Here is a 23,271-nt window from a genome sequence, read left to right as displayed (position 1 = left end):
TTGTCTGAGGCTCTGCTTTGGATGCCCCCATCTTCTGAGTTTAGGTAGGTAGCAACCTGAGGCAGAGCCTTCTCTATCATGGCACCACAACTATGGAATTCTCTCCCTGGTGATATTCATCGGTCCCCTTCTGCCACTGTCTTCTGCCTGCAGGTGATGAAGACTTTATTTTTTCATCTGCCGTTCTCTCAATGATCTTTCCTTCCTCCCCGGTGTTTCAATAACTTTCTTCTGTGCTTTTACATATGTTTTTTTTTAATTTTCATTTTATTTGTTTTTATGATGTGTTTCTTTAACGCTTTGTTTTAACTGTTACCAACCTTAGTGGCTCTGATGGGGCAGAAAGGTGGGGTACAAATTTTGTAAGTAAATGAATTTGCAGTCCTGTGCTTTTTCTGTGAAGCAATCGCCAAACATTCAGTAGTCTGAAAGTATCTGGCATGTTTTCTTTTCATTCCATCCTTTCCTCTCAAAAACTCTACCAAATCTACGGGGACGGAAAGGTTGGGAGTTGATTTTTTACATCACAACACTGTCCCCTTTATTCTATTACAACTCCGCTTGCTGGAAAAAATAACTGAAATCCCTTATTACTAAGAAACCTCTGCTCTACTATCCCTAAAGAGAACCGTGACACTTATTTTCAAAACTCAGGAAGCCGAAACAGCTTAAAGCAGCCGAAGCAGCTTCCGCTGACTGTGAGGAGGTGAATCTCGTCTTATAGAGAAGGACCAGTCCACGCAACTGTGTTTTGCAACTCCAGCCACTGTCTTGGATCATGGACACAATTTTATAATCCTACTCCCTCTGCCAACATTTTTTTCAATAGATAACACTTCTTTTAAAAAATTACTTGAGGAAAAATATCCTCATAGAGGGGTAGCAAGTGAGTAGCCACCCATACCTGGGAGCCATTTGTACACGGATTTTAGAAAAGTCTCCGTTACATCACAGAACATTTCTCTTCAGCCGCTTGCTTCATTTCTGTGAAAGTCGTCTGGGCCTTTTCTTTGATGGTATCTAAGTCCATGTTCTGGAGATTCTGGAGCTGCCCCAGAATAGAATCCTTGTCTTCTTCTTCTACTTGGTCTTCTTCCACCATTTTCAGAAGGTCGTCTGGCAAGTCAACGTCGTCGCCGCCCAACTGGATTTGGGTTTCGTCCACTTCACTCTGAGGAGGAACAGGAGGAGGAAAAGAGAAGCACGACACATTAAAATTGTTTTTGTCCGCTTGATCCGAATTCTGCACCAAAAAAAAGCAAATTCTGCAATTGGCATAAATTTTGCAGATCTGCCTGTCTGCTCTTCTTTTGCACAGATCGGCACAGAACTGCTAAGTCGTTGCAGATTTAACATTAACAGAATTGCACTGTGGGAATGGTTAGCTCACTATGAAAAGGACCTGTGCTATTTACAGTGCCCACCCTCCTAAACAGGTCTGCTGAGACTCCTACTCAGTTCTGTTCAGTGGGGCTGACTCCTAGCAAAGTGTTTGTAGGATGGCCCCATTAGAGGCATACATATCTTACTTTCTTTTATTTTAAAATAATCAAGGAGACAACACCAAGGTTTCATTCCTCTGTCCTTCTTACAGCCCCTGCTTTACTTCCTCCTCCATCCTTCTTTCTTCTCCCTCCTCTGCCCTTTCCCTTTCAGTATCAAAGGATCTAGTCTGCCCAGAAAGAGAGTACCGTATCACTAATGGGACATACTGCTAAACATCAACATGAAATAGGGTTGCCAACCTCCCGATGGGGCTTGGAGTTCTCCTGCAATTACAACTGCTCTCCAGGTTTCAAAGACCAGTTGCCCTGGAGAAAATGGTAGTTTTGGAGGATAGACTCTATGGGATAACATCCTTGCCAAGATCCTTCTCCTCCTCAGACTCCAGGCTCTGCCCCAAATCTCTAAGAATTTCCCAATCTGGTGACCGTAACATGAAACAAGCTACAGCTGCTAAGACATAACACACATCTATCCTCAAAGAAATAAAGTCAACTGATAACAGAAATCAAACAGTTATATTAAAAAAAACACTCCATCAACAGTCACAGTTGAGAAGAGTAAGTAGCAAGTAGTTATGAGTAAGTAGCAAGGCAGCCGTTTGCAAAATGGTGGGAGAAGACAGGAATCATAGAGTTGGAAGGGACCACCAGGGTCATCTAGTCCAACCCCCTGCACAATTCAGGAATTTCACAACTACCTCCTCCACACCCCCAATGACCCCTACTCCATGCCCAGAAGATTCCCAAGATGCCCTCCCTCTCATGATCTGCCTAAAATCATAGAATCAGCATTGCTGACAGATTACTATCTAGCCTCTATTTAAAAACCTCCAGGGAAAGAGAGCTTACCACCTCCCAAGGAATAAGCCATCCATTTTAAAACGTAGTTTCCTTTTTAAATTGTATTTTGTGTTTTTATTCTGTGCTCTGCTTTGGGAGTTCAATTTGTAGGGTTGCCAACCTCCAGGTGGTGGCTAGAGATCTCCATCTATTACAACTGATCTCCAGCCGACAGAGATCAGTTCACCTGGAGAAAATGGCTGCTTTGGCAATCGGACTCTATGGCATTGAAGTCCCTCCCCTCCCCAAACCCCACCCTCCTCAGGCTCTGCCCCAAAACCTTCCCGCCGGTGGAGAAGAGGGACCTGGCAACCCTATCGATTTGACAAGCAAGATGGCATCTGAATTCAGTAAATTGCTCTGATAAGGTTCCTTCCATGAGATGAAGCTGTCGAGCCTCATAATGTGAAAGGGACCATTTAACATAGGAAGGTGCCTTATACCGAGTCCGACTATCGGTCCACCACATTTTGTCGTGTCTATTCTGCCAGGCAGCAGCTCAAGAATACCTGATGTGTGCAAGATCTAGGAATGTGCAGATGCCATGGCTGAAGCTAGGATCTTCTGCACGCAAAGCCGATGCTCTAACTGCTAAGCCTCAGCCCCTTCATTAGAGCTGTTAGAGACAGAGTTGCTCCCAGTTGCATGCCAGAAAGGCACAAGGACTTTTACACATGGCTGTTTCACTCGCCGTCACCCCTCCGACAACTTCGGGACTTTGTTTGGATTATACATGCCGCTACTAACCATCAGAGGTCACCTCGCTCTCCCCCTGCGTTTCCCCGTGTTTTCAAGGGCCTGTTTTATCTCAAATTTGAAAACGCAGGCAAAACACAGGGAAATGCAAGGGGAGAGCTAAGCGACCTCTGTCGGTCAGTAGTGGCATGCATAACCAAAACAAAGACCAGAAGCTGTCGGAGGGGTGACCGCCAATGAAATGCCCTTGCTTTGAGGGAGGGGCCATGGCTCAGCGGCAGAGCATCTGCTTGGCATGCAGAAGGTCCCACATTCAATCCCCGGCATCTCCAGTTAAAGGGACCAGGCAAGTAGGTGATATGAAAGACCTCTGCCTGAGACCCTGGAGAGCTGCTGCTAGTCAGAGTAGACAATACTGACTTTGATGGACCAAGGAGCTGATTCCCAGTATAAGGCAGCTTCATGTGTTCATGTGAAGGGGGGGGGGGGGTTAAAGAAGCTGCAGGGTGAAAAAACAGTGGTAAAGCATCAGTGGCCATTTAAGAATATGGCTACTCTTAAACTTTCCCAAGTTGCCAGCTCTCCTGCTCTCCCAATTAGAACCGCCAGAACCGCCATGAGTCATTTTTTCTGACCTCCTTTCATTGCAAGTCAGCCTTTACTGCCCATTCATTTTTCCACTACATCATATTTGCCAGACTACAGTTGGAGTGGTAAAATAACGAACAATAAAAATCATGCAGAACCGGTCACGTTTATTGTGCCGAGTCTGAAACGGTGCTCTTTAAAGCACCCGGGCCAAGGCAACCTTCTGTTTTATTTGACACACATTGTTTTGCCACCTGCTCAATAGAAGCTCATTTTCACACTACATAAATGAGGTTACATTCTCATAAGACGTAGTTAATCGTGGGAGTCCTTCCAGAGTAAAGAAATGACCTCGGTAGTCGGGAGAATCCAGGCTGGGATCTGCCCCCACATGCCCTGCAGAAGTAACAGGCAGGTTCTAATTCTTCTTAATCTACCAAATCCAGGTGCAGAACATGAAAATCTCTGAACTAAGTTTTCCCCAGAAACATAACTGCATGTTGGATTATCTGAGAGACCCAGGCTCAAATTCCCACTCTGACCTAGATGCTTGCCAGGTGAACTTTGGGCCCGTCGCACGCTCTCAGCCTAGCCTACCTCACAGATAGGGTTGCCAGGTCCCTCTTTGCCACCAGGGGGAGGTTTTTGGGGCAGAGCCTGAGGAGGGCGGGGTTTGGGGAGGGGAGGGACTTCAATGCCATAGAGTCCAATTGCCAAAGCGGCCATTTTCTCCAGAGGAACTGATCTCTATCGGCTGGAGATGAGTTGTAACAGCAGGAGATCTCCAGCTAGCACCTGGAAACTAGAGAAGGTAAACACCAATACTATAGGGCTAGGCTGTATAAAGTAATAGTATGAGGCTCTCAATGCTTATCAAAATGCTATATTATACTTGTTACAAACATGTGGTGAATATGTATCAAAATGCTATATTATACTTGTTACAAACATGTGGTGTCCAAATTTATACAATTCTATACAGTGTGACAACTAAGACAATACAAAACATAAAGACAGAGAAACGAAGTAGCTAAATCTCTTTGCTACAATAGTATCAAAATGAATTATATTTCAGTTCAGTTAATAACTTTTTCTTTTCTTTTATAAATTTTGTTTCAATCATCAACTTCTTCAAGGGAACATGGAAGGAAGCATATTGAAAAAAATGGAAACGCTGTCCGGATGAACAATCGTGCTTTCACTACCAAAGGCAGCTTCTTCAGCCAATAGCTTCACATATATTGTTGTTCCTATAAACAAGCATACCACAGTCCGGATAACCTACAAGAACCAAGCATACCTTATTTGCAATCAATTAAGGTATAACATTATTCAGTGGTTCAGGTTCTCAGTGCGCCCGGCTGGCTGCTAATCTGTTTGTTGCTGTATGTGATTGTTAAATGCCAGGTGTAGGATATATATTTTTCTTTCTTGCTTGCTATCATGGTGTCATGAGTCAGTATGTAATTGAGATCAGGAACAGCTGGAAAGTTCCTTAAAGCGAGAGTAATCTATTGCAAAAAAATATATATTTTTTGCATTCATGTTAACTTATAAAAAACTTGATAAATCCAGTTCATTATTTAAGCCAAAAGGACTGTAGGATTTGAACAGATATATAAATCTCATTTCTTGCCTTAAAAGGATTGTCTGAATATTGTCAATATCAAATTGGTTCCCTTTATATGTCCATACTACAAAATAACAGAGATCATTCTCATTGTGTTTATTTTCTATGAAATGTGAAGTTAAGGGTGCATCAAGTACATGAGCCCGTATTCTAGACCTGTGTACTCCGATACGGAGCTTAAACGGATGGACCATGCTGCCTACATAAATTTTCCTATATTTGCATGAAATTGCATAGACGAGTTTGCTGGTAGAACAGTTAGAAAAATGAGTGAGTTTAAACTTGAAGTTAGATGTTGTAGAGCTAAATTCTTTTACTGGCAGGCTGAGAGAACAGACCGTGCAAGAGCCACATGGGTAATGCCCGATAGCAGTGGGTATCGGTGGTCTGGGAGAAATATCAGAGTGTATCAGGGTATCTCTTAAAGAGGTATTTCTCTGTAAGCCAAATACAGGTGTTTCTAAGCAGCCTGGAATACTTGAGAGTATGTGCCAGTGCTTATTAATTAATTTTTGAACTGAACCTGAATGCTGGCTGAAGGTAAGTGAGCAAAATATTCTATTCTTAGTAGAGGTATTATGATTTTTTTGTAACAGAGTTGCGATCCCTAAGATTGGCTTTTAATTTTGCATCACTGATAATTTTAGTAGGATAGCCTCTTGCTATGAGGTCAGATTTCAAGGTACTGGCAGCTATTTCAAAGACTTTTGTTTGTGTGGCGTTACGTTTAAGACGGATAAGCTGACTAAACGGCAAATTATTTTTAAGGTGGTGAGGGTGGTATGAATTGTAGTGCAAGCCCGAATTTCTGGCCATGGGTTTTTTGAATGGTTTAAAGGCTATACTTCGGTCATTGTTAACAAAAAGCTGCAGGTCTAAAAACTGAATTTGATTAGGATCACAAGTACCAGTGAATTCTAAGTGGTCATCGCATGTATTAATCCATTTCAAAAATTCCACATAGGATTCTGAGGAAGTAAACAAAAACAGGAGGTCATCCACAAAACAGCGATACAAATGAATATTGTTTTTGAAAGGGTTATTATTGAATATGAAATTCTTTTCAAAGTTGACCATATACAGATTTGCGATGGCTGGAGTGCAAGTGGCGCCCATTGCCACCCCTTTTGTTTGTACATAGAAATCTTGGTCATATCTAAAGATGTTATTCTCCAGAATTATGTCTGTCAGATCTAAAAGAAAGTGAGTGGCTGGTTGTAAGATTGTACGCAATTATTTGCAATGATGTTACGTGCAGAGTCTAAGGGAACATTTGTGTATAGTGCAGTAACATCGAGCAAAGAATCTTCGATGACTCTTTGCAGATCCAAGTCTAATCTGTTATAACAATAATAACTGCCTTGGATCAATCAGGGAGGGGGGGGGGTACTCTGGCTATTTAGCTTACAGAGAAAATTCCTGCACCCCTGTCCTGGTGGGTTTTTTGCAGCTAGGCGCTAGCAGCGCTCACTGAAGCCTGGCTAGCTCCTAGGCCATATTGAGCACATGAAGCTCCCTGATACTGAATCTATCCCTCAGGCAGAGCAATCCAGAAGTGGGGGGACAGAATGGGGTTTGGAGCCTGCAGGACCCCTGCTCTGGAGTCAGTGCCACTTGCTCCGGCATAACTGGCACTAACGCCGGTGCAGGGATACTTATGCCGGTGCTGGGGAGCTGCTCGGCAATGCCATGCATCGGTGCTGGCACTGCTGCCATGGCAGCATTTCCCTGGCACAAGGGCTTGTGCCGGCACCAAAGAAGTTGTTCCTAGGGGTGGGAGTTAACTCAGGGAGTTAAACTGGGACCTTCTGCATGCCAAGCAGATGCTCTACCACTGAGCCATGACTCCTCCACTAAAGAAGAAGAAGAGTAGTTGGTTTTATATGCCTACTTTCTCTACCGCTTAAGGGAGACTCAAACCGGCTTACAATCACCTTTCCTTCCCCTCCCCACAACAGACACCCTGTGAGGAAGGTGGGGCTGAGAGGGCTCTAAGAGAACTGGGACTTGCCCAAGGTCACCCAGCTGGCTTCGTGCGTAGGAGTGGGGAAACCAACCTGGTTCACCAGATTAGCCTCCGCCGCTCATATGGAGGAGTGGGGAATCAAACCCGGTTCTCCAGATCAGAGTCCACCGCTCCAAACCACTGCTCTTAACCACTACACCATGGTGGTGTAGGAAGAAGGAAGGAAATAAATAAAGGTGAAGGGAGGAAATAAATAAATACTGGAAGCCATCAGTTCTTAACTTGAAAATGAAATTAAAAAAAATACTTTTGAGGAAGTTTAATTATAGGAAAAGGAGGGGAGGGGATCTATCAGTACTGTTAAGTGCACTGTTAAGCACAAAACCACTAGGTGGCAGTGTGGGCACTATGCCAGAGTACCATGCATATTTTCAATGCCATGAAAAGTGCAGGTAGACGATTATAGACATTCAATGAGGAGCCAAGTCCTATTGCATCCATGTAAAGGATATTCTTTGTAAAGGTAAATAGTAGGCCCAGATCCTAGTTTTCTCCGACCACTAATAAGAGAGACAGAGATGCAGGCTATGGAAGGAAGGCATCAGATATTGGATCCCTGCTTAAGTTAAGTGAGTCTGGGTGTTACAGTATCTGGAAAGCAGTCCATCTGAGAAATAAATACACCTTCTTTGGGTTCCGTGCTGGAGGAAAAGTGAGGTATACATGACATTGATAAAACAGTGGTCCCTGATCTGATTCTCTGCCCAGCCACTGAGGGGAAAATATCACTGTTCATTCTAGGTCCTTCCTCCCTCTGTAGATTGTCTGGCCTCTCATGTCCTCCAGTGTTTGATAGAGGAAAATGGTTTTTAATACAAGGATAACTCAGGGTAGCAGTGAGGAATTCAAACCAATTCTGGTGCCTAGGCTGTCAGTGTGGTGTAGCGGTTAAGAGCAGCGGACTCTCATCTGGAGAACCAGGTTGGTTTCCCCACTGTTTCACATGAAGGCTGCTGGGTGACACTGGGCTAGTCACAGTTCTCTTAGAGCTCTCTCAGCCACACCCACTTCATAAAGGTGTCTGTTGTGGGGAGAGGAAGGGAAGGCGATTGTAAGCCGCTTTGAGACTCCTTATGGTAGAGAAAAGGAAGGTATAAAAACCAACTCTTCTGCTCTTCTTCTTCAAAGAATATTTGAAATAGTGTCTTCAAAAAGATATACCTCTGCCAACTCTGAAGGCACATTTCCCTGTACTGATGTAATAAACCTACATGTTTGTATCTACGGCAATAGAACACTGAGATGTTCAAAACGTGAAATTATGAAATGTGCAAATGAATAACAAAAGATTGCCTCTGATCATGTGCAGAGTGACCCCTTCTCACCACTGAATAACAAAAACCAGCTTGCAGACATGTAAGAAGAAGGGATTGCAGGGTGGATTTTAATGGTCTGGAATCCTGCAGCCTTGAGTACTCCATCTAGCCTGTTGTACCAGGTAGGGTTTTGCCCCAGGTGAGGTCAACTGAATGTCTTTCCCCTACCTGATCTACACCCTCCCTCCTAAAGGGATGTGTGCATGTGAAGGAGAGCTGAATGTGTGTACATACAGTGGTGTGCATGTACACCGGGGCTCTACCTGACCATGGACAGCTCCAAGCACAACCACCTTCCCCTCCAAAGAACAGCGAAGTTCAGCTAAAGGGCCTATGACGCACAATGGTGGAGTTCTTCTGCCCATATTGGAACCCTGCTGAAGTTAAGTGAGTCTGGGTGTTACAGTACCTGGAAAGCAGTCCATTGGGGGCTATCTGGATTTGGCTCATAGTGGTTGTTTATGCATGGGTACTTTCACTCACATTTGCCCCCCGTCTGTCTCGCTTGTCCCTTGGAGTTATGCATGCGTTTTTTGTCCATTAGAGAGGACCTCATTGCCAGCCCTCACAAATCCTGGGCAGAAGACAACAGATGAATCTCCCTGGAGAGGGAGGAGGGTGGAGTTTGGAGAGGGGAGAGACCTCAGTGCCATAGAGTCTAATTGCCAAAGCAGCCATTTTCTCCAGGTGAACTGATCTCTATTGGTTGGAGATCAGTTGTAATAGCAGGAAATCTCCAGCCACCACCTGGAGGTTATACAATCACTAAAGCACTACTGGCAAGAAAAACACTCACACTAGCACACATATGCCAAGTGAATATATTCCAAGTAACAACAAAGCATTCCAAAATTGTAACACATGTGCAAATAGCAAGTTGCAGTAGTTGTAAATTCCTATGTATCATTGATAGCAAAAAAGTGCAAAGTTCATAGTTGCCAATATAATGGGCCTCCGGTATGTCCTCCCATTTCGTAGCAGCTTCTTCAATATAGACAATTCTATGAAATATTTTCATGGAACATATGTTCCATTCAACGGTGTATAAGTGGATGGCTTGCTGAGTCACCTCTGGTAGTCTGAGTCACCTCCACTGATAGAGGAGGTTATACACCGTTGAATGGAACATATGTTCCATGAAAATATTTCATAGAATTGCCTATATTGAAGAAGCTGCTGTGAAATGGGAGGACATACCGGAGGCCCATTATATTGGCAATTACGAACTTTGCACTTTTTTGTTATCAATGATACATAGGCATTTACAACTAATGCAACTTGCTATTTGCACATGTGTTACAATTTTGGAATGCTTTGTTGTTACTTGGAATATATTCACTTGGCATATGTGTGCTGGTGTGAGTGTTTTTCTTGCCAGTAGTGCTTTAGTGATTGTATAACTACATTTTTGAGCACTCGCTAATTGTTTGTTTGCTATACCACCTGGAGGTTGGCAACCCTAAGGCCAAAAACTTGCAGCTGCCCTCAGTCGTAGACCTGGTGGAATTATTCTATTTTGCAGGCCCTGCGGAACTTTTTTAGATCCCGCAGGGCCCTGATGTAAATACTGACTGCAATGTGAAGGGCTGAGTACAAAGAGGGTCCAGAGAAGTTGAAGCCATAAGTCCACATGAACTGTAGTGGCAGGAGGCAGATTGGATGCCCCAGCATCCTCTCTACCAACCAGCCATGTGGACATGCTCAGCTATGAGGCTGAGTGAGTCCCTGTCTCTATCAAATCGCATGTGACCCTCATGGCCTTTGATGCAGCATTGAGTTCCAGTGAAGCAGTTTGACCTGTGAACGAGCCACTATAGGGCTCATGGATGAAAACATCTTTTCAATGACAAATCTGCACTGACAATCCCATTAATAGGATTAAGGTTCATTAAGGACGTGTTTTGTCATATCAGTCTGCCCCAAATACGCTGGAGCTTTAAGCCTTGCACCAAAAACACGGGGCCTCTTAGCTGCTAAAATCTTAAGGACATCTTCTGGGACCTATTTTAACCAGGCAGCACTCTGTTTAGACCATCCCAGATGTTTCTTCCTCAACTTTGTGTCAAATCTTTTTGCCAAGGAGCTGGGATCAGTTGCTGGGTTGATGCTTGATATGATGCCATTACATAAGAACATAAGAAAAGCCATGCTGGATCAGACCAAGGCCCATCAAGTCCAGCAGTCTGTTCATACAGGTGCCTTTAGGAAGCCCATAACCAAGACAACTGCAGCAGCATTATCCTGTCTGTGTTCCACAGCACCTAATATATTCGGCATGCTCCTCTGATACGGGAGAGAATAGGTATGCATCATGACTAGAATCCATTTTTACTAGTAGCCATGAATACCCCTCTCCTCCATGAACATGTCCACTCCCCTCTTAAAGCCTTCCAGGTTGGCAGCCATCACCACCCCCTGGGGCAGGGAGTTCCACAAGAAATACTTCCTTTGATCTGTTTTGAATCTCTTACTCTCCAGCTTCAGCAGATGACCTGCGTTTTAGCATTATGAGAGAGGGAGAAAAGCTTCTCCCTGTCCACTCTCTCCACAGCATGCATAATTTTATAGACCTCTATCATGTCTCCCCTCAGCCGCCTTCCTTCCAAGCTAAACAGCCCTAAGCGCTTTAACCGCTCCTCATAGGGCAGTTGCTCTAGCCTCCCTATCATTTTGGTTGCTTTTTTCTACACCTTCTCAAGCTCTGCAATATCTTTTTTTTAGGTGTGGTGACCAGTACACAGTATTCCATGTGTGGTCGCACCACAGATTTGTACAAGGGTATGCTCCCTCTATCCTGCTGACATGACTTCTTTCCCTCTCTACCTGCATCCCTCATGCCACCTGGGCGCCTTCTCACTCTCTCTCTCTCTCCTTTTACTAACCAACTGTCGCATGACATCTGAACCATTGCGCAACGTGCAATTTAAATCAACTATGGTTAATTGTGATGCCTGCGGGCAGCCTGCGTTACATTTATGAACATAAGGAGTACTCAGAGAGTGGATTTATAATGCAGCTTGTGTACTAATCTCCTGCAGTAGGCTTTTTATTCTGTTAACTGAACAACTGGAGCTTCTGTTTTAGAACTGGGTCCAATCAGTTCTGGCGAGCTTTTCTTCAACAGACAGCTCCTCCCAGCCTGTGTTGGGCATCTTACTTTTTCATTATGGAGAGCCAGTGTGGTGTAGTGGTTAAGAGTGGTGGTTTGGAGTGGTGGACTCCAATCTGGAGAACAGGGTTTGATTCCCCACTCCTCCACATGAGTGGCAGAGGCTAATCTGGTGAACTGGATTTGTTTCCCCACTCCTACACACTAAGCCAGCTGGGTGACTCTTGGACTAGTCACACTCTCTCAGCCCCACCTACCTCACAGGGTGTCTGTTGTAGGGAGGGGAAGGGAAGGTGATTGTAAGCCGGTTTGATTCTCTTAAAAGGTAGAGAAAATTGGCATATAAAAAACAATTCTTCTTAAGAACATAAGAACATTCTTCTATCTATCAATCGATCAATCGATTGATCGATTGTACATTTTTGGCTGCCAAAGGTTTAACACAACCCCTCCCCATGCTTTGAGGAAAAAACTGTTCCTAAACCAGAATTGTTTTTTGACAAAGTGGACATTATAAGACTGGACAGCTCCTGGGAAGATTTCCCCCTCAACTTTTCTTTAAGTTAAATCTTAATAAGGTGCTTGCCCATAGACCTAAGGTTAACTCTTTTTCCCTTGCTGTTCCACAGCCTCAGGGACTCTGACCCGAAGCAATTATGAATGAAGTTCCCTGGGGGTGACATAATTGGTTACTCGAGGACCTTTTCCTATGTGTTGAACTCCCTGTGGATTGATAATTTCATTACGGCAGCTTAATTTATACAGAATCTATAGGGCTGCAGAGAAACTTCCGAATGCGTCACGTGGCAATCACTTCAGTTAAATACCTAACTTGGTTTAAAAGAAAAAAGAAAGAAAATGGTTGTGGGGGATTTCAGTAGCTAACTACTGAGATTTATCTTACAGGCATAACTGTACTGATTATAAAAGCTTCATTTGCTGTTTATTGGAGTCAGCGTGTCTTTCAGTTGCGTTTGGACTTGATCTCATTAGTCATGACTGCAGGAAACAAGGGGTATAAATGGACACAACGTTTTTATCTGCAAACAGAGCTGTGCATATTTCCCTGTTTGCCCAAGTGCAAAATAAGGCCACAAGATGTGTACTGATGTAGAATTGTTAACTCTGGTGCTTTTTATATACACATGAAGCCTCCTTTGACGGGGTCAGGCCACTGGTCTATTAAGGTCATAATTGTCTGCTCTGATTGACAGTGGTTCTGCCAAAGAAAGGGCTTTCCCAGCACCAGCTACCTGATCATTTTAATTGGAGATGCCAGGAATTGAACCTGAGATGACAACAACAAGAAGAAGACGAAGAAGACAAAGAAGAAGAAGAAGAAGAAGAGTTGGTTTTCTGCCACTTAAGGGAGACTCAAACCAGCTTACAATCACCTTCCCTTCCCCACCCCACAACAGACACCCTGTGAAGTAGGTGGGGCTGAGAGAGCTCTAAGAGAGCTGTGACTTGCCCAGAGTCACCCAGCTGGCTTTCTGTGTAGGAGTGGGGAAACAAATCCAGTTCACTAGATTAGCCTCTGCCGCTCATGTGGAGGAGAGGGGAATCAAACCCAGTTCTCCAGATTAGAGTCCACCGCTCCAAACCTCTGCTCTTAACCACTACACCATGCTGGCTCTCAGTTAATTCCTGTTCTGCTCACCTGTCATCAGATTAGCCATGCTGCTGCAAAAGTCCTGGGAAGTGCCTGCTGATGTTTCATGAACTCAGATCTTTGCCAGAGGAAACCTGTGTGTTCCCGTTGCCTCTCACCCTCAGGAAGGAAGCTTTGGATATTCAACCTGGGCCTCAAAAGCAGCTAGTACTTAAGGTGAGGAGGCTAAGCGTTTCTTTAAATGTCCCTGGCTCATGCTAAGTAGAATCCTAGAATGACCAAGCAGGTGTTCCTGCTTCACTCATCTTGCTGACAGCCTAACTACAAATTAATCCTCACATTTATTTATGTGCTGTTCATCATCAATATATCTAACACTGAGCATGACCAAATCTGTGGATACTTAAATCCAGAGACTGGAGACATGAACAAAGAAGACCAATCTTTCTACAAGACCAATATTTTTCGGTTTGCCAAAAAAACAGAAATTAAATTACATGGGGGGGGGGGTTTAACCCTCCAAAATAATAGAAGCAGTGTCCATAGGTTTAAAAAAAGGAATGCCCTCAGGAGCCATTGCTAGACAACCACAACAGTATTTTCAGCCTTCAAGCCTGGGTTGCTTACAGTAAAAGGCAGGGGGAAGGGCTGTTTTGCAGGGCTGTTTTGGCCTTTGAGAGAGAACTCGTTGAGGCCAGGCCTGGGACCAACTGACTCACTACCACCTGATTGGCATGACTTACTCAGGAATGGCTGCTTGCTACTGTTCAACAGCAGCCACCCCATAAAAGCCAGTGTGGGTATAGTGGTTAGAGTTTCAGACTAGGATCTGGGAGACTCAAGGTTGAATCACCACTCTGCTTTGTAAGCTCGCTGAGTGATTTGGGGCCATTTGAAATTCTCAGCCTAACTTATCTAACAGGTTTGTTATGAGGATAAAATGGAGATGAGGAGAATGATATAAGCTGCTTTGGGTCCCCACTGAGGAGAGAGGCATGGTATAAATGAAGTAAATAATGAATATAGCTCAAGATGGACGGCAGATGAAAGGTAGGTTGGTTGTGGTTGGGAAAGAGAGAAGGAAGCAGGGAAAGGTAAGGATATGGGGTTGCTAGGAGAAGGGAAGGAGGAAATAGTGTGGGAAAGGGGAGAAAGGGAAATGTCCTCTTCAAGTCCTCGTGGGTTCCCCCACTATGCAACTGGGCCCAGCCTGGAAGCCAGCACACAGAGCTTTCCCAGGGAGAGGCTGCCAGGAGGAAGGAGGTGGGAAATCTGAAGAAAGGGGGGCAGAGAAAGGTAGGTTGAGAAGGTGGTAGGTGGGAAGGAGAGAAGGTAGGAAGATGTGTTGATGGCTGCCAACTTGGAAGGCTTTAAGAGGGGAGTGGACATGTTCATGGAGGAGAGGGCTATTCATGGCTACTAGTCAAAATGGATACTAGTCATGATGCATACCTATTCTCTCCAGGATCAGAGGAGCATGCCGAATATATTAGGTGCTAAGGAACACAGGCAGGACAATGCTGCCACAGTCATCTTGCTTGGTGGCTTCCTAGAGGCACCTGGTTGGCCACTGTATGAGCAGACTGCTGGACTTGATGGGCCTTGGTCTGATCCAGCATGACCTTTCTTATGCTCTTATGTTAAAAGGGTAGAGGCTATAGGGGCTGCCAGGAGGAAGGCGAGATTGAGGAAGGGGGGAAATGAGATGCCTCCCTGCAAGTCTGTGCAAGGGCAAACAACATGTCACCCTCACTCGGCAGCATCCGTCCTCTTTGCTGTGTGGGTGACTTCAGAGGAGGGGGAGCCACCAGCACTTGAACCATGTAGAAGGAGAGGGCAGGAATCGCCACTGCGAAAGCCCTCCCTACTGCTCTCTGTGGAGCAGAGGGGAAGAGGACAGAGACTTGGCGGGGGTGAAATGGCAGGCAGATGGACTGGAGGAGGGGACAGACAAGCAAGATTCCCTCTCCCCTTGAGTTTGCCTGTGGGGGCAACCTATAGTTGCCAACATCCAGGTACTAGCTGGCGATCTCTTGCTATCACAACTGATCTCCAGCTGATAGAGATCAGTTCCCCTGGAGAAAATGACCGCTTTGGAAATTGGGCTCTATGGCATTGAAGTCCTTTCCCTCCCCAAACCCTGCCCTCCTCAGGCTCTGCCCCCAAAACCTCCCGCTGTTGGCGAAGAGGGACCTGGCAACCCTATCTCCAGGTGATAGAAATCAGTTCCCCTGGAGGAAATGGCTGCTTTGGCAATTGGACTCTATGGCATTGAAGTCACTCCCCTCCTAGGTATGAGGGGAAAGGTTCAAGAGCCCCTCTCTTCCCAAACTAGTCTTCTCCATTAAATCACCCCCACCCCCTTATTGCATTGTGGGGAAATTAAACATAACATGTAATTTCCAGCTTGATCAGGGCCTTGGAACTGCTAGGCAGAGTCCCAGATAGAGATGGAAAGTAACCCCCTCTCTCCTTCTGTACTTAGAATCGAAGTCCAGCTCTGTGCCCTGTAATAAGCAAGATTTAACTCTGTCATGGCAGTCAGCTGAAACGTCCTGTCATACAAAGTGCTGGCCTGGCCATACAAAGTTATTTAAATATATACGAAGCTTTAAGCTTTGTTCCCCAAAAAATTTTTTTTAAGTACATCCGATTTCAAGGTAGCTTCAGTGTTCCCTTTTCCAGTTCTCAGCTTTCAATTACGTAGCTTCTTTTATCTCATAAACTATGTATTACGACTGTGAGCTTTCTTCTCACGAAATGGGTAGCGGAAGAGGGAGAAAAGCTGAATTGACATGTGTCGTGTACTATTCTTAGATTTTTAAAATCTTGTATTAAAAGGTGTTTAATAGAGAAAAGCATTTGAATGACTAGCAGTTCTATATACGGCGGACTCTGATCTGGAGAACCGGGCTTGATTCCCCACTCCTCCACATGAGCGGCGGAGGCTAATCTGGTGAACTGGATTTGTTTCCCCACTCCTATGCCTGAAGCCAGCTGGGTGACCTTGGGCTAGTCACAGCTCTCTCAGCCCCACCTACCTCACAGGGTATCTGTTGTGAGGAGGGGAAGGGAAGGAGATTGCAAGCCGGTTTGATTTTTCCTTAAGTGGGAGAGAAAAACAACTCTTCTTCAATATCTGGAAATTATTTTCAGAAATTTATACTTAGATTTATTATTGTGATTATTACCACTCAATGTATATTGTTATATCAACATTTAAAAGTTCAAGGTACTCCCCTGTGCAAGCACCAGGTTATTACTGACCTGTGGGGTGACGTTACTGTTCATTATTGTTGTTATTGCCATTTATTGTTTATTATATGTATATTTTAATTTTCTTTTGATGAAACTGTATTATGTTGTTGTTCTATGTTTCTTTTTTGTGTGTCTTTTTTCTCTCTTATTTACAAAAATAACATCTTTAACAAGAAAAAAAAGACTATGACCTTTCTGGGGACAGAAAGGTTTGCATTTGGAAAACCTTGGAGCCCATGGGCTAATGTGAGATATAAAATCAAAAGAATTCAATAAAACATCTAGTTATTTAGTTTTATATTCAACATTTTAAAAATATTGTGGGTTTTTTTTCCACTGTTCCCTTTCTTCTTTGGTTACAAGTCCAGTTTGATATAAAAAACTTCTTAACAGCTGAGGAAGTAGGGGAAAACGTATGCTGAAATAAAGTATTGTTAGTCTTTAAATGTGCAGCAAGGCACCAGTTTAAATAAAACTTCTGCAATTCGAGACGAGGGGCAAATGATAAATGGCAAAACATATAATCATTATAATGTTTGACCTTACCTTGGGTAGCCGGTACTTTTCTCTCAAGTGAACCCTCACAACGGCTCTCCCTGCCTTTTTTTGTGTGAATGCGGCGTCTCTCTCCATTCTGAAAGCAGAAATGAAATGTTTCATAATTGAATATTTTTCGTTCATCATGTTCTGTATTGTGCCCGACAGCCTGAGAAGCAGAGTGGTTTATTTATTTCAACGTATTTATATACCCAGCTCTTCTTCCCAAATAGAGGTCCCAAAGTATTTTACAATACCATTTTCCCTTCTCTTCTACTTTACTCTCACAACAACAACCCTGTGAGGTAGTTTAAGCTGAGAGAGGGTGACTGGCCAAAGCTTATCCAGCAAGCTTCTATGGTCTTTTATGCATGGCGGTTTCACTCGCCGTCACCCCACCAATGACTTTGGGTCTTTGCGTTGGTTATGCATGCCGTTTCTGACCATCAGAGGTCACCTCGCTCTCCCCCTGCATTTCCCCGGGTTTTTCGAATTTGTGATAAAACAAGTCCCTGAAACCCTGGGCAAAGCACATGGACGGTCAGAAATGGCATGCATAATCAACCCTATGACCTGAAGTCATCGGAGGGGTGACTGTGAGGGAAACAGCCATGCATAAAATACCTATGGCAGAGCAGGGATTTGAACCTGAATCTCATAGATTCAGGTTCAGTGCTCCAGCCTCTGTACCACGCTGGCAAATGTATATGGGAGAAGGGGGTCAAATCACACATTATGAGATTAGCTTTACTACATATGCAAGTAAATGGTTAGATATGTGTCTCCAAACCCTCCAAAGCTCACAGTAGACATATGCTGGACAGCTGTGATAGGCCATGGGCCTCTGATAAGTATCCATGACAAGTTTGCAAGGTTATGTTGACCCTCTTTTTCGTTCAGACACAGCAAAATGCAACTGCAATTTGAAGTATCAATCTGTGTTTTGTGAAGGTCTGAGGTGGGAGTAAAGGTAAAGGTCCCCTGTGCAAGCACCGGGTCATTCCTGACCCATGGGGTGATGTCACATCCCGACATTTACTAGGCAGACTTTGTTTAGGGGGTGGTTTGCCAGTGCCTTCCCCAGACATCTCCCTTTTACCCCCCAGCAAGATGGGTACTCTTTTATCAACCTTGGAAGGATGGAAGGCTGAGTCAACCTTGAGCCGGCTACCTGAAACCGGCTTCCGTCGGGATCGAACTCAGGTCGAGAGCAGAGCTTTTGACTGCAGTACTGCAGCTTACCACTCTGCGCCACGGTGAGGAGACTTGGGTTCAAATCCCTGCCCAGCCTTGAATTTCACATGAGGCAAATTTATCTCAGACAGCAGAGTTCTGAGGTGGCGGAACATACTGCACCCCTTCAAATGGCAGGTGGCATCGCTGCCTTTAGCAAATTACTCTCTTTCTGGGCCAAACTCAACATAATAGGGAGTTCTACACATTTTTTTATTTATTTATGTACCAAAAAGTAGGGGTCTATTTTTCACCTAAAACGGAGCAGGCAGGCAAAGGGGGCTAAACCCTGCTTTTCCTCCCCTTTTTTACTTTCCATGTTTTGAAGGATTTTCATCCCACTCAGGGCCAGATTAGGACACTCTGAAACCCAAAACGATGTCAGATCTAAGAGGCCCAACAATATTACCCAAACATTGTGATTTAGTCATTCTCAGCATTTTTTAAAGTTTTTAAGAAGACTCATAATCTGAGTCTTTACTTAGCTTGTGCATAAATCCAGCTCTGCTCCCAACCCAGTTTAAGTACCAAAAATGAGCCAAGCTGGAAGAAAAATACTTATACAGGGTAAAGCAAATTAAGGCAAAGCAGAGAGCAGAGTTTAGCTCCTCTGAACTTCCTGCTCTCTTTTCTGCTGAAAATACAACCCTAGTTATGTGGTCCTGGGTCCAAATCAGGCTCTTCATACACAGGAATGGAATAAAACCTGCAAATCGTGTCTGACTGTTACCCAGTGTGGGGATCCCAGATACAATCTTTGTATTCTGTAATGTGTGAATCTAGCCACTGCTCCATCCATCTGCCTGGCAGATGATTGTGCAGAGAGCTCTGTAAATGGCAGAGGATATCCTTCTGCACCCGAAACCTGTGGATCAAGATGAAGGGACTATTGAGGGACATTCAACCCTCTGCTTTTCTTCAACCCCTTCTCCCTTGGCAACTGAGCCCATAATCAAGTCTGGATTGCTCACAAAAATGGCCGATCTCCCACTAATTCTTCAGGTAATGGGATCTGGCCAGCTGCCCTGACATCGAACAGAGCGATCCCAAATCCTCCAGCTGTAGCTTTTATAGGGGCGGCAGGGAGGAGGAGGCACCTGGATCTTCCCATGGACCAGCATAAAGTGGTAGAGTCCTGTGACAGTTGAGTGGACTGAACCTCTTCAGGCTTCAGTGGAGGGATCACATTTTGAATGCTTGTCTTGGTCTCTCCTTTAAAAAGCTTTGTGTGTGTAGAAAATAAGCACAAGGTAAAGAGGGCTGAGTAAGATCCTTTCTTCCCAATGTGTGGGTTTTCCAACCCGTTTGAGAGTTGATTACTTTTAACCTAATGGAGCATTCAAAAATATGATTGTCCACCAGCAGTCTGAAGTGGTATAGCTTATTTTATTATAGTGGGATTCTTGCGCTTGATTCTGCAGCACTTGAACACACATGAGCACATGAAGCTGCTTTATACTGAATCAGACCCTTGGTCCATCAAGGTCAGTATTGTCTACTCAGACCAGCAGTGGCTCTCCAGGGTCTTAGGTAGACAGAGGTCTTTCACATCACCTACTTGCCTAGTCCCTTTAACTGGGGATGCCAGGGATTGAACCTGGGACCTTTTGCATGCCAAGCAGATGCTCTACCGCTAAGCCACAGCCCCTCCCCTAAGTCTAGCTGTTGAGCATCTTTCTTGGAGCAGTAATCCCCCAGCACAATGCTATCCCATAATACAACCTCATGACCCTGCTCCTTGCCAAGGTGAATAAGGGAATTTCCATTTGCCTCTAATGAAGCTGGAGGTTTGAGGGTGTATGTGTTGAAAAATAGGGAACCATGTTTGTGGTCTCATAATTCTTCCGAGGTCTAGTAGTTCATTAATTCCGGTGAACTGGGGCACCTAGATTGACCCACAATGAGGGAATCAACACGGGCGTTTTCACTCGAAGATGTAAAATGGTGTTATCGCTTCCACAACCAACTTACGTCAGTAGTATTGGCCCATGTGTTATTTGAGGGCTGTCTCTCTCGTTGGCAAAGCCGCCAACCTGTCAATTACAGAGGTGTGCAAATGACCAAATGAGAGGGAGAGCCCAGTTATCACACAGTTCTAGCTAATGGGAAAACACGAGGGTCACCCAGGGTTTAATCCGGTCCAAGCCAGTGATTCACTGTGTCACCTTTGACAAGTCTTCCAACCTCTGTGAATCTCAGGCTGTTCAGCAGTAAATATGAGATGGGGTGGTGATGGTACATCAAATTCCCTTGATGAAGAAGTCTCCCATTTATGCAATTGCTGCTCCCTTCCCCCATACGTTGTCACGTGTATAGATTTTAATATTGATCTGTAAAAGAGTGTCATTCTCTCTTCTAAGATAGGCAACTGAGCATTTAATGCAGCTTGGCTGAAAACCATTACTGACGGGTATCCTTGTTCAATCTGGTTCCCAGATTTTCGAGGGGGAGGAGTTTAATTTTTTGTTTGTCTGTTTTCTAGATGCTTGATTCCTTACGTGAATAAAACCCAAAGAAGTATAGACTGCAGGATTTGTCGCATTTAAGATTCCATATGTTTTAGAGAGCCGCATGGCAGAAACACTTCTAAATATAGCTCTGTTCCACCTTAAATTCCATATGTAATTAACCTTTCACCCATAATCATCTTAGATGTGGAGGATTTAGACAACCATTATGTAATTGATCATTAGTGAAATGATGCACCGGAGATTTGAAATTTCAGTTGTTGCCGTTGTTATAATTGTGGTCGGCTTTAATGCTTATACAATTGAAACCGTTTATTTTGCTTAGAAATCCTGCAAGTGGATTACTGATATGAGTGATACAAATATTCTGCAATAAACACACATACATGCATGTATTATGCTTAGCGAACCCTTTCTCCTTACTTCCTTTTAAACATTTTGAAGAGTAAAAGATAGGGGGAACAATTAGGACAAATAAAAACATTTTCATTTATCTCTAATCAGTTGACTGTCCTTTAGAGTGAGAGAATTCTAGTACACTGCACTTCCTATTTTTGCCTAATTGTAATGAAACGGATTTCACAAATGTTTTAAGCACACTTTCTCGGGATTTTCAGAGGAATACTCACATAACCACAGTGTTCACCATTTGCATGTTTTAGAAGAATAAAAACACAGTTACTGAAATAAAACTAAAAGGAACTGCCCAACCAATGCACACAAAAGAGGAACCTTTTCGATTAGGAGGGAAATCCTAGATAGTTACATTCCTCTAAATCCATTGGAGTCAATGGGCTGAGAAGGGTATTACTCGGTTTAGGATTGCAGGACAAGTTAGGATTGAGGGGACAGTGAGGGGAATATGAAATAGCAAATATATTAATATTTGTGGAGCTATTGTTTTGGACAACATATCCGGTATATATCCCAGATGTTCCTTTCCTGTCCCCCCCCCCCCAGGAATCTGACTAAAGGAGATAGAAATGTGATATTATTTATTTACTTCATTTATATTGCAGCTCTCTCCTAAAGGGGACCCAACGTGGCTTACATAATTCTCCTCTCCTCCATGTTATCCTCATAATAACCCTGAGGTAGGTTAGGCCGAAGGCGTGTGACTAGCTCAAGGTCACCCAGCAAGCTTTTATAAGATTGGGGATTTGAACTGGCGCTTCCCAGATCCTAGCCCAACATTCAAACCACTACACCACATTCTATAAATCTTCAAGCCATTGACTTTGGAAGTCCAGCCATGAAAAATCCAGAGAGCAATTAGCAAAGAGGTGGATCTTGCATATTCCCTATGGTCTTGCTACCCTGGAAACTATTATGAGCTAGTCTCATGAGAAGAACATGGAAATGTGTACTTACTTCTCCTCTATCAACTGCTTTTGATATTCTTCGTATTCCTCTCGAGTCATCCCAGCGGCTGCAGCAGGATCGGTAGGGGCTGCTTCTTCCTTTTTTTCTTCAGACCCACCACCAAGTCCCAAGTTTTTCACTTGGCTGCTTATCATACTTTTCACTATGAAAGCCATTTTCTTCTGTGCCTCAAAAAATGTGGAAAAACAAGCCGAGTACAGACAAGCAAACCCTAACGAAAAGAATAATCTAGGCGGCAAATGGAATTTCTATAGCCCAGGCAGATCTTGAAAGGTCTAGAGCAAGTGAAAAACTGTATGCCATAAACAGGTTGTCAACCATAATCTGGATTAAGGCAGTGAACTCCTTAGTATCCAGAGGCAGATGGTTCAGATTACTCGGAGAAAAAAAATCATTACACAGCTACCTATTTTTTATATTAATACTTTAAGCCAATTTTCTTTTTTTTTTATAAAATCACATTTGTCATTGCAATAAGGCTAAAAAATTTCCTTCATTTTGAGATCTTCAAGCAGAAAGGATGTCCCTCTAGCGGATCAAATTACTAAAATGCACATGGTAGGACCCAGTTGATTACATGAGCCTCGTGGAACCCGGCAAATCATGTCGAATGGATGTGATCAACAGAGATTTGTGGTGGGATGTGTTGGGGGGAGGGGCATGGGATTTTTTTTTAATTAGATGGGAACCAGTCCTTTTGTCTGTTCATGTTATTTTACCCCACTGGGTGCTGGATTTCATTTGGGCCTTCTCTGACAGACTTCTAAAAGTTTTGTGACTGGCAAGTGGAGCATTATTAGGGTTGCCAGTTCTGGGTTGGAAAATACCTGGTGATTTTTGGGGTGGAGCCTGAGGAGGGTGGGGTTTGGGGAGGGACTTCAATGCCACAGAGACCAATCGACAAAGCGGTCATTTTCTCCAGGCAAACTGATCTCTATCAGCTGGAGATCAGTTGTAATAGCGGGAGATCGCCAGCGGGAGATCTCCAGCTACTACCTGGAGGTTGGCAACCCTAAGCATTATGCCAAACTCATCCAGAAACAAAGCTCTAATCTCTACTTGATACACCA

At 44.0% G+C, this 23,271-nt stretch overlaps 1 protein-coding gene across 1 annotated transcript; it reads right to left on the bottom strand.

Moving 5' to 3' along the window:
- Positions 1–912: 912 nt before the first annotated feature.
- Positions 913–22,356, bottom strand: CPLX4 (complexin 4). Its single transcript, XM_056848807.1, has 3 exons — positions 22,190–22,356; positions 17,127–17,214; positions 913–1,171 (listed from the first exon to the last, which is right to left on the bottom strand). The coding sequence occupies exons 1-3, from the start codon at positions 22,354–22,356 to the stop codon at positions 944–946; spliced, it is 483 nt and encodes a 160-aa protein (XP_056704785.1). The 3' UTR covers positions 913–943.
- Positions 22,357–23,271: the final 915 nt, after the last annotated feature.

Source organism: Euleptes europaea, chromosome 4, assembly GCF_029931775.1.
Source record: "Euleptes europaea isolate rEulEur1 chromosome 4, rEulEur1.hap1, whole genome shotgun sequence".
NCBI classification, from domain to species: Eukaryota; Metazoa; Chordata; class Lepidosauria; order Squamata; family Sphaerodactylidae; genus Euleptes; species Euleptes europaea.
This window is presented reverse-complemented; position numbering and strand designations above follow the sequence as displayed.